Source organism: Stigmatopora argus, chromosome 7, assembly GCF_051989625.1.
Source record: "Stigmatopora argus isolate UIUO_Sarg chromosome 7, RoL_Sarg_1.0, whole genome shotgun sequence".
Taxonomy (NCBI): Eukaryota; Metazoa; Chordata; class Actinopteri; order Syngnathiformes; family Syngnathidae; genus Stigmatopora; species Stigmatopora argus.
This window is the reverse complement of record NC_135393.1, coordinates 3,644,479-3,661,791: the sequence shown is the minus strand read 5'-3', so window position 1 is coordinate 3,661,791 and position 17,313 is coordinate 3,644,479. Positions and strand designations below refer to the sequence as shown.

At 40.9% G+C, this 17,313-nt stretch overlaps 1 protein-coding gene across 1 annotated transcript; it reads left to right on the top strand.

Moving 5' to 3' along the window:
- Positions 1 to 1,415: 1,415 nt before the first annotated feature.
- Positions 1,416 to 16,865, top strand: pi4k2b (phosphatidylinositol 4-kinase type 2 beta). Its single transcript, XM_077606086.1, has 11 exons — positions 1,416 to 2,005; positions 8,105 to 8,256; positions 8,541 to 8,621; positions 8,714 to 8,833; positions 9,785 to 9,916; positions 10,850 to 11,003; positions 11,184 to 11,245; positions 11,437 to 11,539; positions 13,893 to 14,026; positions 14,155 to 14,214; positions 15,740 to 16,865. Exons 1-11 carry the CDS (start codon positions 1,657 to 1,659, stop codon positions 15,911 to 15,913), a joined length of 1,521 nt encoding a protein of 506 aa, XP_077462212.1. The 5' UTR covers positions 1,416 to 1,656; the 3' UTR covers positions 15,914 to 16,865.
- Positions 16,866 to 17,313: the final 448 nt, after the last annotated feature.

Sequence of the window (17,313 nt, the reverse complement as noted above, 5' to 3'; positions counted from 1 at the left end):
TTTTTTTTTTTTTTTTTTTTTTTTTTTTTTTTTTTTTTTTTTTTTTTTTACCCCTTTCTTCATGATGGGCTCGGTTCTAATGTCCAAAGAGCTCCAGTATTTGTATTTAATAATTAAACGCTGTTTTCGGCTGGATTTGACCGAATTTGAGAGCATTTTGAGCCGTTTGGCGAATGGACGTATATAGACGTTTTTTTGCCTCCATCGCGATATCATCACGACATTTTACCAAGGAATTCACTTCCCTGGGCTCGGTTCTAATGTCCAAAGAGCTCCAGTATTTGTATTTAATCATTAAATGCTGTTTTAGGATGGATTTGACCCGATTGCTGTCATTTTACGGCTCGGTTCTGCTACATCTGCCCGCCCAAGAGTGCTTATTCCCGGGCTGCCATTGATGGTAGACTAACATTGATTTTTACTATAATTTGGACAACACCGGCGGCGGGCCGGATTAAAAATCCTAACGGGCCGTATATGGCCCGCGGGCCGAGGTTGAAAAACTTGTACACACACGATCCGGGGGCGGGGCGAGCGCGCGAATCCCGTTTCGGCGAAACCTCCGTTCGGCCGAATGAACGTTCGGCGGAACGTCCATTCGGCGACCTGCCCGTCTGTCAAACGTCCGTCGGCGAAACGTCTTTAGGCGAATCATCCGAGTACCGATGATGTCGCTCACACTGGTACTCAGTGCGCTCAGGGAGGTTGACTTTCTGCTCAGACCAACGAAAAATTAGAGGGAACATTGGTCCTGGGTTCAAATCCAGGTCGGTCCACCTGTGTGGAGTTTGCATGTTCTCTCTGGACCTGCGTTTTTTTTTTTCTGGGTACTCTGGTTTCCTCCCACATTCCGAAAAAAACATGCATGGGGGTTAGGGTTAAGGGGTTTAGGGTTAGGGGGTTTAGGGTTAGTGCCCTTAGGTACGAGTGAGAGAGTGAATGTTTTTTCTGTCTCTTCGTGCCCTCCGATCGCCTGGTCACCGGTTAAGGGTGGCCCCCGCCTCTGGCCCAAAGTCAGCTGGGATAGCCTCCAGCACCCCCGCGACCCTAGTGAGGATGAAGCGGTTCAGAAATTGAATGAATGAATGAATGTGGAAAGCATTATATAAAATATTTTTGATTTTGTTCGACTCTCTTCCATTGTTTCTATGTCTGTTTCAGTATTGACATCTAGTGGTGACCAGGAGACAAAAAATATTTGCCGAAATGATGAGTCCGTTTATGTGATAGGCGCTCAACTTTCAAGTAATATTGTTATCGACTTTCTTTTATTCCTTATATCTTGATCGCTCTCACAGCAACAATAGTTTTATGAAAGCTACAGTATTTTGACAAATCGTTGTAGTATTTAATAAAATCTAATCGTTCGGATTTCGCTTCTCGATTTACCAACAGCAAGTGAAAGCAACAGTGGCAAACAGTATAGTGCGCATGCGTGATAAGTGAATCGGGAAGTTCAGCAGTCGGCGACTCAGCGTATGTAGTCAATCAGGTACAGTGGTTAAGAATATTAAACTGTCATGGAATAGGGTATTTAGCGTCCCTCTGCTGCCATCGTTACAATAATATACTGAGAATGGATTCTTGACAGCTACGGGAAGTTTACAGCAGCATTCTATTGGGGAGTAACAATCAAGTGGTAAGACGTACACGACAATGATGATGCCAGAATGCAACCCGACAGAGACATTCGAAGGCTCGTTGGATACTGGGACAACGGCGGGTTTTCAATCCGAGTCAAATATAATCACTGTACATAGTCCAAGTGTGTTATTCGAAAAGAATACAGCGGGCTTGGGACTCCAGGCTAACCCGGGCGTTGCCGTTCGAATTTCTGACTCGTATGAAAGTGTCTTGACCGAGCTTGAGGTGGACGGCTCCGGGGAAGACGCATTGCTCTTGCCGAGCTTTGCTGGAGACTCGTCCCCGTCGACAAGTGCCCGAGACAAGAGCAGGCGGAACAGACACAGCTCTTCGTCGGATAAAGACACGTTAGCCTCACCGGGTAAGCAGTGAATGTGATTACTATTACTGTTTTTGGATATTGACGTGCATGGGCCAGCCAGGTACGTGTATGTGTTTTAATAGATTCGGTGCCAAGCAGACCAGAGTTTTGCTGATACTCTGGTGTTCCTATACTTGATCATTAATTCATTCATTCATTCATTCATTTTCTGAACCGCTTTATCCTCATAAGGGTCGCTGGGGGTGCTGGAGCCTATCCCAGCTGACTCTGGGCCAGAGGCAGGGGAAACCCGGAATTGGTGGCCAGCCGATCGCAGGACACAAGGAGACGGACAACCATGCACACTCACACCCATACCTAGGGTCAATTTAGAGTGTCCAATCAGCCTACCATGCACGTTTTTGGAATGTGGGAGGAAACTGGAGTACCCAGAGGAAACCCACACAGAACATGCAAACTCCACACAGGTGGACCGACCTGGATTTGAACCCAGGACCCCAGAGCTGTGAGGCTGATGTGCTAACCACTCATCTGCTGGGCTGCCTATTTAAGATTAGTTATCAACAAATTGATAACAGTTAATTAATTATTAATATCGCATGTTGCTAAAATAACCTGGGTATAGTGGCACGTTGCATTGTCACTTACACGCTGAAGCCACAAGAAGGAAAGAAGTTGGCAAACTAAACGTTGATTCGATAATCTATTCCCTTGAGATCTATTTTAAGTTCTACGTACTAGTAATCTCTTTGTCCTCAGTGGTAAGACAATTCAGTGTACTGGTAATAGTACTTACTAATAACGTTGTTTCCATTACTGCCTCACACCACTGTATGACATTTATACACAGTAGTAGAAGGGTGCAGCAAGTAGTCTGAAGTGAAATTAATGTTATTAAAATATAAGTTTCCCCAATTAGTACCAGTGGAATGCAAACATCATCCAATGAAGTTTTGACTTTATGCAAGTATAATGAGATTTAGAGCTTCACCATCAAGTGCACAAACAACAACAACAAACAAACAGACAAATAAACAATCAATAAGTAATAAATAATAAATACGTAGTTACTACATAAATAAGTAGGAAGGTGCAAAAATAACAACAAACATAAATAATAATAAAAAATCAATGAATAAGTTATAAATAACTAGTCAACATAATAAATATGTACTAGTCAACATTTTAAATAAGTAGTAGTGAACATAGATAAGTACAGTGGTACCTCGTCATACGACCGTTCGTCATACGGAATGCTCGTCTTACGGGGGAAATTTCGATCGAATAATTCGCCCGTGATGCGGTCAAAGTTTCGTGATGCGACCAAGCCAGGTTGCCATGGCATTTTTTTTGGCATATCTTTCGTGTATAACAATATTTACGAGCACCGGATGAGCTATTCAGACCAGGAAACGCACAACGCGCATGCGCGGTGAAAAGAGGGCTTTCTGGGTAATGAAGTATACTCGTGCTCGCAAAAGTATCCCCGGTAGCAACTCTATCATAGGCGCCGTTCGATGGGACGCAAACACAGATGCTACAAGCTAAAAGGAGCCGCTAGCCAGCGCCCCTGTAACTCCCATGAGAAATCCGACTCGGATCGCTGCCGCCTGTGCGACGAGGAAACAGAGTCGTCTGAACACTTATGGCTCCGCTGTCCGGCCTTAATGACCGAACGCTACCATCGCGGCTTGGGCAACTCCCTGGATGAACTTATCCGTGTTCCAGTGGCAGCCCTAGCGCTGCTGAGGGTAATCCTCAGGCGCCTGAGGTGAAAAAGAAGAAGAAGAAGAAGAAGAAGATGAGCAGCGGGGCGATCGCTGATAAGACTGCTTGCTGCTCGTTGGCAAGTGGTCGTGCGTTCTCCGATTGTGAGGACATTTGTGTGCATCATTTTCGGAATATTTTGAAGGGAATAGTACGACAGCAAACAGCCCATCGATAGCGAACGTGAGGGTGGAGTGTTTGTTCTGTTTACGAGTGCGTTGTGTGGAGGAAAAAAAAAACGAAGCCCCTCTCCCCTCGGCGAAATCCGGCCAATTTTAGTTAGATTAAACACTTTATTTCTATTAAACCACTCGTTATTTATTACTTTGTCAATATATGGCGAATTATAAGAAATAAAACATTTTTTTTCAATCCAATATCCTGTTTCTGGTGTTTTTTTCAGAGAGTTGGAACGAATTAAATTGTTTCCCATTCATTTCAATGGGAAACTTTACCTCGAGTTACGAGTAACTTGTCATACGAGCTCAGTCCCGGAACGGATTAAGCTCGTATCTCGAGGTACCACTGTAGTCAACATTGAATAAGTGGTCACATAAATAAGGAGGTACAAAGTGATTAAAGTGGTTAGGAGTAAGTCTTAAATAGGTCCTTCTAGGTGCAGAAGTCAAGTTGAGTATGGTGACGGCTCTTAGGGAAAAAACTACGAGAAGTTGGGGTCACCATACTATTTATTGAAGGGCTTTGTTTATAGCAGCTATGTTTTACAAGAACAGTCAAAGGTAGTAGTGGAAGATTGTTGCAAATTCTAGTGGGCTGAATTGTCTTGCTGGTAAGAAGAACAAGTGTATAGTAGTCCATGGACCTTTTGCTGATATCACAAAATGCTTAAAAGGGTTTTCCATAGAGGTAAACTGTCACTAGCACACTCAGATCAACACCGAAGTACTGCACTGTTTCCTTGTCTCCTTTTTTTGCTCAGACCTCTCGTTCTCTCAAGTATTAGCAACACAAAATAGAGCCAAGTGCAAATAAATTTGCATCTCAAGGGGTTAAAATTTGCCTAAAATGAAAAACATAATGAAGTGCTTGTCTAAAGCTGTTGAATGGGTGTGCCAGGAGTAGGGAATTTACAGCTATTTCATTAGCTTCATGTCATCACCACCACATTTAAAACTTGACAACACGCAGAGGAAAATTGCACACTGCTGACGTGTTTACTAGAGTACAATGTGTACTCAGTCTGGTCTGATCACAAGCTCTGACGCAACATTCATGTTACCTCTACTTGAATACTACTTTATATACACATTCATGTTACCTCTACTTGAACACTACTTTATATACACATTCATGTTACCTCTTTACTTGAAGACGAAATAGTTTTTTAAACAATTTTTTGGTTGTATTTACTCCTCTTCACATTTATAGTGGAGCGCCATATTTGAGAGACCACCTGCTTGATATTTTGTGTGAAACGTGTATATTATCGCGACTTCACTTCTTCGCAAATTTTGTATGCTAATAATTATTTAAAAAAAAAAAAAAAATAATAAGAATGTGAAAATCCACGCTGAAACTCGCAAGTGGAAGCCACCCCTGTCGTCTGCTTGCTACTAGGACTCACCACTGAAGATTTTTTTTTTAAAGTTCATAAAAATGTAAAATATAGAGATATAAAGAGAGATAGAGATATAGAGAGATATAGAGATACTATATATAAAGAGAGATATAAAGAGAGATATAAAGAGAGATATAAAGAGAGATATAAAGAGAGATATAAAGAGAGATATAAAGAGATATATAGAGAGATATATAGAGAGATATACAGTGAAATCTCGTTACTATGCCACCTTGTTACTATGCCACTCTCGCTATTATGCCACTTTTGCTCGGTCCTGACAAAATTCAATACAAAATAAATTTACTATGCTACCCCCTAATCTCGCTCCTACGCCACAATTGTAGGTGTGTTGTATTTTCAAATTTATTTATTTTTTAAATTTAGAACCACAATGTCAGCTCAGAAATGCAAGAGAACCGACTTTACGCTGCAGGAGAAGGAGATAATCGATGGTGCGAAGGAGTCGAATCAGTCCAACCCAGCCAGAGAAAAGCAAGAGCATAGAGATCTATAGAGATCTATAGAGATCTATAGAGATCTATCGGGATCTATCGGGATCTATCGGGATCTATTGGGATCTATCGAGAGCTATCGAGAGCTATCGAGAGCTATCAAGAGCTATCGAGAGCTATCGAGAGCTATCGAGAGCTATCGAGAGCTATCGAGAGCTATCGAGAGCTATCGAGAGCTATCGACAGCTATCGACAGCTATCGAGATCTATCAAGATCTATCGAGATACACCATGGTACCTCAACATACGAGCACCCTGACATACGAGCAATTCGAGATGTGAGTAAAATTTCAAGCAAATAATTATCTCGAAATACGAGACAGATTTTGAGATACGAGAAAGCCAGGTGGCCAAGACATGAGAGGCTGTTTATGATTTTAGCGCACTGTCTTTTTTTGCCACATCTCTTTTGTGTATAACAGATATCTACGAGCACTGGGTGGACGGAGCGTTGCATTTTTTTCAGTGTTTTTTTCCCGTCACTCAGTGCGAATGGCGTAGCGATCGCTAGTACGAGGAGTATATATTACTTCTCGTTGGCAAGTGGTCGTGCGTTATCCTATTGTGAGGACATTTGTGTGCATCATTTTTGGAATATTTTGAAGGGAATACAAAAGCAAACAGCCCATCGATAGTGAAAGTCAGGGTGGAGGCAGGGCAAACAGAGCCAACCCAACCGGGAGAAGAAAGGTATAAAAATGTAAAACAAAATTAGAATTAAGTTTAGTGTAAGGTTAGATTAAACTTATTTTTGAGTGTGTCTGCATCGTAATCCAAGTTCATTTAAATTTGTTTATGTTATATTACGATTCACCAGTGCAAAGTCTCCCCCGCTCGCCCCAATACCTTCCCCTCTTTGCCTTGGTTATTGCATAAGAAAGGTTAAATTTTGTGTAACGTAAGACTAAAACTTTTTTTAAGTGTGTATAGGAATTTAAGTTCATTTACCGTAATTACTCGAATATAACGCGCACTCGAAAATAACACGCAGGTAATTTTGGGCCAAAAAAATCTGGAAAAACGCAGTACTCGAATATAGTGCGCACCTAAAATTTCCCGCTGACGAAAATCAGAAATCTTACCTTTTTTTCTTCGTTTCACGATTGTTTTGTTCAAACAAATTTATTCATTAGAATCCTTCAAATGAAGAGTTCCTCTCTCTCTTTGTCTGTCCTCTCATACATCTCTTCGTTGAGAATCCTATCAACGTCCACGCTTCCTTCATCCACTTCCTCTTCCTCCCACAACACATCATCCGATTGGCTTTACGAGATGACGTAAAATCCGTGCGTCAAAGTGAGTTTGACAATGCTTTTTTCGATCGAAAATTTGTAATTTATTTTAGTTATTGATTATAACACTGAACTGAGAGAGGGTGAACTGAGACGGGTACGAGGCTAGAGGGGGGCAGTGGTGGTCTCGGCTTTACGAGATGACGTAAAATCCGTGCGTCGGCTTCACGAGATGACGTAAAATCCATGCGTCGGCTCTACGAGATGACGTAAAATCCGTGCGTCAAAGTGAGTTTGACAATGCTTTTTTCAATTGAAAATTTGTAATTTATTTTATTCAATTCAATTTCAATTCAATTTATTTGGCAAGAAAAAGCACCAGGCTAAGGGCCATGTAACAAGACACAAAAAAATAATAATAATAAAAAATAAAAATAAAAAATTAGTTATTGATTATAACACGCACCCCCAACTATTGGAATTAATTATATAGCAAAAATCTGCGTGTTATATTCGAGTAATTACGGTAAGTTAAATTTAAAGTTTAAGTTATGTTATGAGCGTATCCGTCAAGTCTCTCTCTCGCACTCTCTCTCTTTCTCTCTCCGCGCACTCTGCGTTGTACTGAATAATGTCTCATTTTAGTATTAAACATCATAACCACTAGTTATTTGTTACTCTGTTAGTAGATGGTGAATTACAACCAATAAAAATGTTTTTCCATTGTAATATCCTGTTTTTTGGTGGTTTATTTCAGAGGGTGGGAACAAATTAATTTGTATTTTGTTCATTTCTATGGGAAACATTGCTTTGAGATACGAGTAAATTGACATACGCGCTCGGTCTCGGAACGCATTAAGCTTGTATCTCAAGGTATGACTGTATAACGATTTTCACTCGGAATATTACAATGTATGATTTCTTGTAATTTCCCACGGCACACCAGTGTGCCGCGGTACAGTGGTTGGGGAAACACTGCTCTAGATGATCTAGTACATACATAGGCATCCATTTATTCAAATTAAATTTCCATTGATTCTTTAAGGTATCAACAGCAGGGATTTCAACCATTTCCCTGGTGATCCTGAGTTTGCAGATATTATCCAAACGGCTGAACAGGCTATTGAGGGTGGCACCTTTCCTGAGAGGATTTCCCAAGGCTCCAGTGGGAGTTACTTTGTCAAAGACACAAAAGGGGTAAGTTACACACTCATCTGTGACAATTCATTACACTAAAGTGTCTTTTTTAATGTAAAACATGATTCCCTATCCCTGAAAAAAGAAATTATGCAATATGTTTTGGAGCATACTAGTGGCGTAAAATGCTGTTGGATAAATAAGTGACTGTACTGATGGATTTCCAAGAAAATGTGCTTAGCAACACGTGGCAGGAATGTATGGATAGCAGGCTCTCAGTAGTCACTGGAATAAGAACAACAATAATAATTAGAAGTCATCTTTGATAATTCTGCCCTCAACAGAAAGTCATCGGCGTTTTCAAACCAAAGTCAGAGGAACCATACGGTCATCTAAATCCCAAATGGACCAAATATTTTCACAAGGTATTCCTGTTGAATCATGTTTTGTCTTCACACATAATAACTGTAAGAGGATAGCCTTGAAATGCCTCACCATTGTTTGTATCTTTGTTTAGCTCTGTTGCCCGTGTTGTTTTGGGCGAGGCTGCTTGTTGCCAAATCAGGGTTACCTCTCAGAGGCTGCTGCTTCGCTAGTTGATAGCAAACTTGGCCTGGGTGTGGTGCCGAAAACAAAGGTTAGTCTCTGTCTTGCCATTGCACATAAATGTACAGACGCTCCCCTACTTACGAACGCAATTGGTTCCGAGCGATTGTTCATAAGTTGAATTTGTTTGTAAGTTGATTCAGTGCTATATTTTGTATTATAATTTATGTTTAAGGCCGATATAAGTATATTGAAGGTTTATATAAGTGCATTTGTATGTTTAAGGCTTGTATAAGTAACACGCATTGGTTTGTACTGAAAAAAAAAAAAATAATAAAATGGAGAGAATATGTACAGTACTGTAGAGAGAGAGAGAGATTTATGTATTAGAAACTGGCCAAAAGAAGCGACCTAATGACGATTGCACAGTTTTCTTCTTTTTTTCATCATAAATGATGCGGTAGCACTGTATGGCATCATTCAATTGATTTGCAAACTTTGTGCAACGTTCAATATTTGGGTCCTGCTGCTCGATCTTTCTGTTTATAAATGGTGTTGAATGTGCGACGCTCACCACTCTCACGCGCATCAAGCTTCGTTATTATTCCCACTCGTTTCAAATGAAATGGCTTGCCTCTTCCTTGCAACTCCCTCAATAGAAGCCTTTAGCTTTATACCAACCATATTCAATATTGGATGCATGAGATATTTAATGATACAAATGAAAAAGGTTCTTTGCACACTGGAGATACATTCACGCACTTCCGCATTGCAACGAAGAAGAAGGTAGATGCTGGGTGGGCTGAGCTCTCACAGCGCCAGGCGTCGGTATTAGCGGCGGAAAGAAGTACTACTCCGAAAAAGGCGCGAAATACAAAATTGGACTTGCGAACATTTTTGGACTTAAACGCAATTTGCAGACATGTTCGTATGTACCGTTGTTCGTAAGTTGAATGTTCGTAAGTAGGGGAGCGTCTGTATAGTTTTTTTTAACTGGCTGCAGCTGAAGAAGGTGCACTGAATGGTTGGTTTTTTCTATCAGGTGGTGTATTTGGCCAGTGAGACCTTTCATTATAGTGCCATAGACAGAGCCAAATCGAGAGGCAAGAAGTACGCTTTAGAAAAAGTGCCCAAAGTGGGACGACGCTTCCACAGAGTGGGCTTACCACCGAAGGTAATACTATCTCCTCATTTTATTTCAGTAGCAAAAGCTTTTTACTTTTTTCTTTTTAATCGCCCCATCATTTTCAACAGAAGCCTCAAATTTACTGTAAATCGTGTAAATATAGCTTACAACAGCGGTCCCCTCTCTCTAATCTTCTTCCACTTATGCGAGGTGAGGTCGTGGAGGCAGCAGCTTCAGCAGGGAAGGCCAGACTTCCCTCTCCCCAGCCTCTTCATCAAGCTCATCCGGGAGGATCCCAAGACATTCCGGGCCAGTCGGGAGACATAATCACTCCCTCCTTCCGTCCAGGAGGCGTCCAGGGGGCATCCTAATCAGATACCCGAGCCAACTCATCTGACTCCTTGATCCAGAGGAGCAGCGGCTGTACTCTGGGCCTCTCCCAGATGACCAAGCTTGTCACCTTATCTTTAAGGGAGACCCCGGACACCCTGGGGAGGAAACTCATTTCAGCCGCTTGTATCCGGGATCTTGTTCTTTCGGTCACAATCCACAGCTTGTGACCATAGATGAGGGTGGGAACGTAGATCGACCGGTAAATAGAGAGCTTCACCTTTCGGCTCAGATCCTTCTTCACCACGATGGAGCGGTGCAACGTCTGCAGGTCCGCCTGGCGATCTCTCGATCCGTTCTTCCCTCACTCATGAACGAGACCGCAAGATACATAAACTCCTTCACTTGGCAAAGGACCTCGTCTGTGACCCAGAGAGGGCATGCCACCTTTTTCCAATTGATACTCAGTCTTTTTTAAATATAACTTTTTGATGCCTCTCTTATATTGTCTAATATTTGCAGCCGAAGCAATTCTATCACAGTGGAACAACTGACATTTCTTCCATTTGATGGCATAATTGAACATCATTGTACAATTGCCAAAGGCTGACAAGGTAATGTTTTTTTCTTTTTCTTTGCATATTTGGCTAGGTGGGCTCATTCCAACTGTTCGTGAAGGGTTATCGCGAGGCAGACTATTGGTTGAGGCACTTTGAGGCAGAACCTCTGCCAGAGAACATCAGAAAGCAGCTACAGTCACAGTTTGAGCGGCTAGTCATACTGGATTATGTAATCCGAAACACAGGTGAGTGTATTCCATTCTCACGTTCTCTCATGCACTCTTGCTTTCATGCTTGACAATCGATATCACATTTATGTTTTAAACATCTAAATTTCTCTCTCGCTATTTCATGCATTTTCTATACTGTATATGTGTTACTAAAGTGTGTACATCTGGACATAAACACTCCTTCTATTCTGTCAGATCGTGGAAATGACAACTGGTTGATTAAGTATGAGAAGCCAGGAGCGTGTGACGGACCAAAAGTGAGTTTAATAATACAAAATAACGCTCCTTTTATCTTGTGCATGCTCGTAAATTTGATGGCATTTCAATTTACTGCTGCGATTGGCTGGCCACCGATTCAGGGTGTCCTGTGCCTGGTGCCCATAGTGAACAGAGATCAATAAGTGACGTTAGCATCATTCATTAATCATTAGTGTCTCCACTTCTCCAGGATACAGAGTGGCCAGAAAACATCTCCGCGCCATGCATCAAGATTGCAGCCATTGACAATGGCCTAGCCTTTCCTTTCAAGCACCCTGATGAATGGAGAGCGTGTAAGTTGAGGTCTTTTAATGTAGTCGATGATAAATTTTCTGTCATTGACCCACCACAGTTATATGATTTTGTGGTGTTTAAGTAATTGAACCGTAGTAATTGAATTTACAGCGTCATTTAGAATTTTACTTTGGATGCCTGTGCAATAATTGGTAATTAAGTATGAGTTTGAGTGTGAATGGTTGTTTTTATCATTGTACCTTGTAGAAATATTACCTTGAGAGCTTAATGCGTTCCGGGACTGAGCTCGTATGTCCGTTTACTCATATCTCAAATCAATTTTTCCTATAGAAATGAACTAAATACAAATTAATCCGTTCCCAACCTCTAAAAAAACACCAAAAACAGGATATTAAAAAGGAAAATCATCTTTTTTATTTCTTCTAATTCACCACCTACTAATAAAGTACAGTAATACCTTGACATACGAGTGCCCCGACATTTGAGCAATTTGAGATACGGGTAAAATTTCGAGCAAATATTTACCTTGAGATACGAGACAAATTTTGATATACGAGCATACAGCTGGGTGGCCGACGCAAGAGGCTGCTTATGAGAACAGCATGGGCACTGTCTTTCTCGCCGCAACTCCCTCGTGTAAAGATACCTTCAAACAATGGGCGGAGCGTTGCGAGACCGCCTCGCTAGAAAGGAAATCAAACATGTTAGCGAAATGGCAAGAGTTTTCTGATTTTATGGAAATGAGGCACCCGAACAAGTTGGCAAGTGGTCATGCGTTATCCTATTGTGAGGACATTTGTGAGCGTCATATTTTGAAGGGAAGACAAAAGCAAACAACCCTTGATAGGTTCCTTTTAAAAACTCTGGCTGAAAGTCAGGGTGGAGGTGGTGCAAAAAGAGCCAACCCAGGAGAAGAAAGGTAAAAAATAAATAAATAAAAAATAGAATTAAGTTTAGTGTATGGTTAGATTCAACTTATTTTTGAGTGTCTGTATCATAATCCAAATTCATTTCAATTTGTTTTTGTTATGAGCACGTTGCCGTGCAAAAAGTCTCTCTCTCCCCTCTCTCTCTCTCTGTCTCTCTCCCTTCCGCGAAATCCGTCTAATTTTAGTACTATTAAACACATTTTAGTATTATTAAATCACTAGTTATTTGTTACTCTGTTAATAGATGGCGAATTAGAACAATTAAAAACGTTTTTCCAATCTAATATCCTGTTTTTGGTGTTTTTTCAGAGGGTTGGAACTAATTGATTTGTTTTTAGTTCATTTCTATGGGAAACGTTGATTTGAGATATGAGTAAATGGACATACAAGCTCAGTCCCGGAATGCATTAAGCTCGTATCTCAAGGTACTGCTGTATCAAATTCCCATCTAATGGTTATGATGTCCAATATTAAAACGTGACATTATTCAGTACAGACAGATGGTAGCGTTTACCACAGAGTGCGCAGAGGGGAGAGAGAGAGAGAGCAACGCGCTCGTAACAATAACATAAACTTTAAATATAACTTAAATGAAATTAAGATACATACACACTTTAATGAAAGTAACTTTGTTGTACACACTTAAAAATAAGTTTTACTCTTATGTTACACTAAATTTAAACCTTCTTGTGCAATAACCAAGGCAGAGGGGGTTAATGTATTCCACCAGGGGGTTTCGAGTCGGAACTTGCTGCTACTCCGTGCCTCAGAACCGAGTGTTGGTTTCGTCCAGTTCGTTTTTAAGATTATGGAACCAGCCACGACTCGCTTTGAAGGTTTTTGCTAATGTCTTTCAGATCCTTGCTTTGCTTTCTAGTTCATGTAGATTCCGCTGGCTTTTTTGCAGATTATCGACTCGGTCACGCTATGTCCCGCTAACTGTTTATCTTTTAACCATATGAAACGAAGGCTCTCCATCCCGTTATGAATGTCACTGCGCAGCTTGGAAATAATGGTTAGCCCTCCATTGCACTGGCTTGCTTTGGACCCATTGTTTTTCCCCCTTAATTTTGCTCTGATTAATGCAAAAAATGCAACCTGTACGGCTCGTAGATATCTTTACGCGAGGGAGATGCGGCGAGAAAGACAGAGTGATGCTGTTCTCATAAGCAGCCCCTCGCATGCTCGGCCACTTGCCGGCCGCATTGGGAACCGTCTCGTATGCTCGTGTCTCAAATTTGTCTCATCTCAAAATTTGCTTGTAATTTTCCTCATCTCAAATTTCTCGTATGTTGCGACACAGGTATTACTGTAATTACTTTGCAACCGGTTCAGGGTCTACCCTGCCTCCTGCCAATAGTTAATTGTGATAGACTCAAGCACATAGTGACCCTTATGAGGATAAACAGTACAGAAAGTGGTTAGATTTGTATTAATTTATAACTGATGCTATTTTCTTTAGACCCCTTTCACTGGGCATGGCTTCCCCAGGCTAAGGTGGCTTTCTCTCAGGAGACCAGAGAGCTAGTGCTGGCTCGTCTCTCGGACATGAACTTTGTGCAAGACCTCAGTGAGGACCTCTATGAGATGTTTATGGTATGGAGCAATATAACAACTTTCACTGTGTTCATTTTTATTTTCAAATCTAACAGAAAGAAATACTTCAGTATTTTGTTTATGCTAATCTAAGGTAGTAGCTAAAGTATTCATCTCTCCATTATCAGAGGGACAAAGGCTTTGACAAGACCATGTTTGAGAAACAGATGTCAGTGATGAGGGGGCAGGTGAGTTTTCCGTGTTCTCTTTTCTTCAATTGCCCTTTTGGTGAACCGTATGTGCCAAATGTGCCATTTTTTTGGGCCGATGTAATCATCACTAGTGTGTGCGTGGAGGGGGAGTGTTTAGTGGCCTTCGAGCAGGGTGTTGACGTCCTCCACTGTTATGTTTGAGAAGTTAGGTTGGCTACCAACTGAGCCAGCGTCACAGCCTTATCTACGCCGCAAAACCCTCACATTCCTGGTTCATATTCTATTGAATAGATGAAGGAATATTATCTATTCCTAGTGGTTACCACTCACTTGTTGTCCTTGGAGAAGGATATCATTGCCGTTTTCCGAATGTTTGCTTCTTTCTTGATGTAATCATTTATCCCGTAACGGCGTGCTACATGGGCATACATATTGCCAGCCTTCAGCAGATCTAGCAATTTCACTTCTTTGATCACTGTCATCATGTCTCATTTTTTCTTGGGCTCGTCGGATGCCTTAGATGGCGCAGGACGCTAAGATGCATTTTCAAGGGCAATCCAAAGTCCAAACAAAGATGGAATATGCTCAGCGTAGTCTTCCTCCACGAGATGATGTGCGTGATGCAAATTCCAAATAAAACATGAAAAAGGAAGACGTCCTCTTCCTCCATGAGGTCATGTGCGGGATGCAAATTCCAAACAAAACATGAAAAGGGAAGACGTCCTCTTCGTCCACGAGGTGATGTGCGCGATGCAAATTCCAAACAAAAGATGAAAAGGGAAGACATCCCCTTCCTCCACGCGGTCATGTGCGCAATGTGAAATCCAATCCATACTAATTTTGTTTTTTCAGAACTCGGCTATCCATATTACCAAAGTAGCCTCCACACAGTCTTATTATGAAACGCAACAACCCTCTTTGCTGTCTTACTAAAAGTCAATTGTTCCCTGCAACAATCCATCATCCCATCCTGCCTGAAATCTGCCACCATTATCCCTGTCCCTAAAAAGCCAACCATTGACAGCCTGAATGATTATAGGCCCGTTGCACTTACGCCTATGATCATGAAGTGCTTTGAAAAGTTGGTCGCCCGCCATATCAGGGATACAATCCCTCCCTCAGTTGACCCTCACCAGTTTGCCTATAGAGCAAATAGGTCCACTGAGGATGCCATCGCTGTAGCTCTACACACAGCATTGAGCCACCTGGAGCGTTTGGCCTCCATTATTGCCAACAAAGGGTACATAACAAAGTATTGAGATTAACTTTTGGTATTGACCAAATACTTATTTTCCACCATGATTTGCAAATAAATTCTTTAAAAATCAAACCGTGATTTTCTGTTTTTTTTTCACATTCTGTCTCTCATGGTTGAGGTTTACCCATGTTGACAATTACAGGCCTCTCTAATCTTTTCAAGTAGGAGAACTTGCACAATTGGTGGTTGACTAAATACTTATTTGCCCCACCTGTATGTCGAGGTATTACTGTACTTGGCAACGGTTGTCTGTTGATTTCAATGCTATCTGAATGTAACAAAGACAAATGTTTCTTGTTACAGGTGTTGAATCTCACCCAAGCTCTTAAGGATGGCAAGAGCCCTCTACAGCTCGTCCAGATGCCCCGCGTGGTGGTGGAGCGCAGCCGGTCAGGTGGCCAGGGCCGCGTGGTCACCCTGGGCAATGCGTTCACACAGACCTTCCACTGCAAGCGACCCTTTTTCTCCTCTTGGTAGCGAGGGAACATCAATCTTTGGTGGGGGTTTTCTGACAGCAAGAAGTTGGGAGGAAAAAGTAGTCCTTCTTATAAACTGTTAGTGTTTAATCTTAACAAGTGAGGGAATATTTTGAAGAAAGTAAGGTAGTAAATGTTTTTTACTGGTTACCAGTTTTGGTGAAGGTAATGTATGATAAAAAAATTGACAGCAGAACATATGAAATCGAAATGTTTCCTTGAGAGTTGAGGCTTGATAGGAAAATCAGTGTGAATCAGCTTTGTTGCTTGTTGTGACACAAAGGGCAAACACAATTATTTACTATTCTACAAGTGGATCAAATGACTATAGCTATAAGACAAAACACCGCTGTGGTTTACTAGTGTTTTACAGTCTGATAAAATATTGCTTTAAAAGTGCATTCTAAAAGATAATCCAAAAATAGTTACTATGCCTTTGTAGGATACATACAGAAATGAGTGGATATGATTTCTTTCCACTAAAGTTGATGAAGCCAGCATTTTTGGCAAAAGTGTTGAACAAACACAAAGCTAGTGTCTTCAACTATTACAGTAATACGTACTGCCAAACTCTTGTTTGTAGATGGATTTTTGAAAACCCACAAAAGAAAATATATTCTTGTTCAAACTTGAATTTAAACCTCACTGGAGGAAGCTATGGACTTGGAATAACAATTTTGCTTGAATGTAATGTTTACTATTTATACTATTGTCCCTAAACATTTCACAGGGAGCGAATACTGTTAGTCAATTTTACATTGAATGTATTTGTTCTTTGGCGTGTACTCAGATCACAGCATGGAGAATGACACTCCGTTAATCCCTTGTCATGATTTATCTAACAAGAAGAGTGAGTGCCATGAATTTTTCTTATGCATCTTGACATTTTTATTACGACATGATTGTATGGAGAGAGTTGTATGTTTAACAGAATAACATTTGGGAGCATTTAATCTGCGTTTTGGTGTATTTTGTGGCTGTTTTTATGTGTTGCTCATTTAGGTCATGGAGAAAGACTTGTTTTATGTCCCACAAGGGAAATTCTATTTTTAATTATATTTATTGATCAACAAAATAGGTAATTTTCATTGATGCACAAGCTTTATTCCATTATCTACTGAATATATACTGAACAAAAATGTAAATTTTATTTTTGCTCCAATTTTTAGTGACCTCAAAAAATGAGAAATGCCTTCTTCAAACATGATCGGCCATTTCCCCCTAAATCAATCTAAATTTGTTGATGTGAGCAATTCTAATTTTTAATGATAATTCATACCATATCACAGGTGTGACATGTCCAGTAAGTATGATGGCCATGCGAAAACTGGGATGTTTTCCGTTTCAAAAATTCTGTACAGATCTTTGCATTATCATGATCTTGTATGAATTGCTCATAAC

Coding starts and splice junctions, on each gene's coding strand:
- pi4k2b (XM_077606086.1), top strand. CDS start 1,657: ATGATGATGCCAGAATGCAACCCGACAGAGACATTCGAAGGCTCGTTG. Junction 8,622..8,713: donor GGACCAAATATTTTCACAAG/GTATTCCTGTTG, acceptor ATCTTTGTTTAG/CTCTGTTGCCCGTGTTGTTT. Junction 11,246..11,436: donor GAGCGTGTGACGGACCAAAA/GTGAGTTTAATA, acceptor CCACTTCTCCAG/GATACAGAGTGGCCAGAAAA.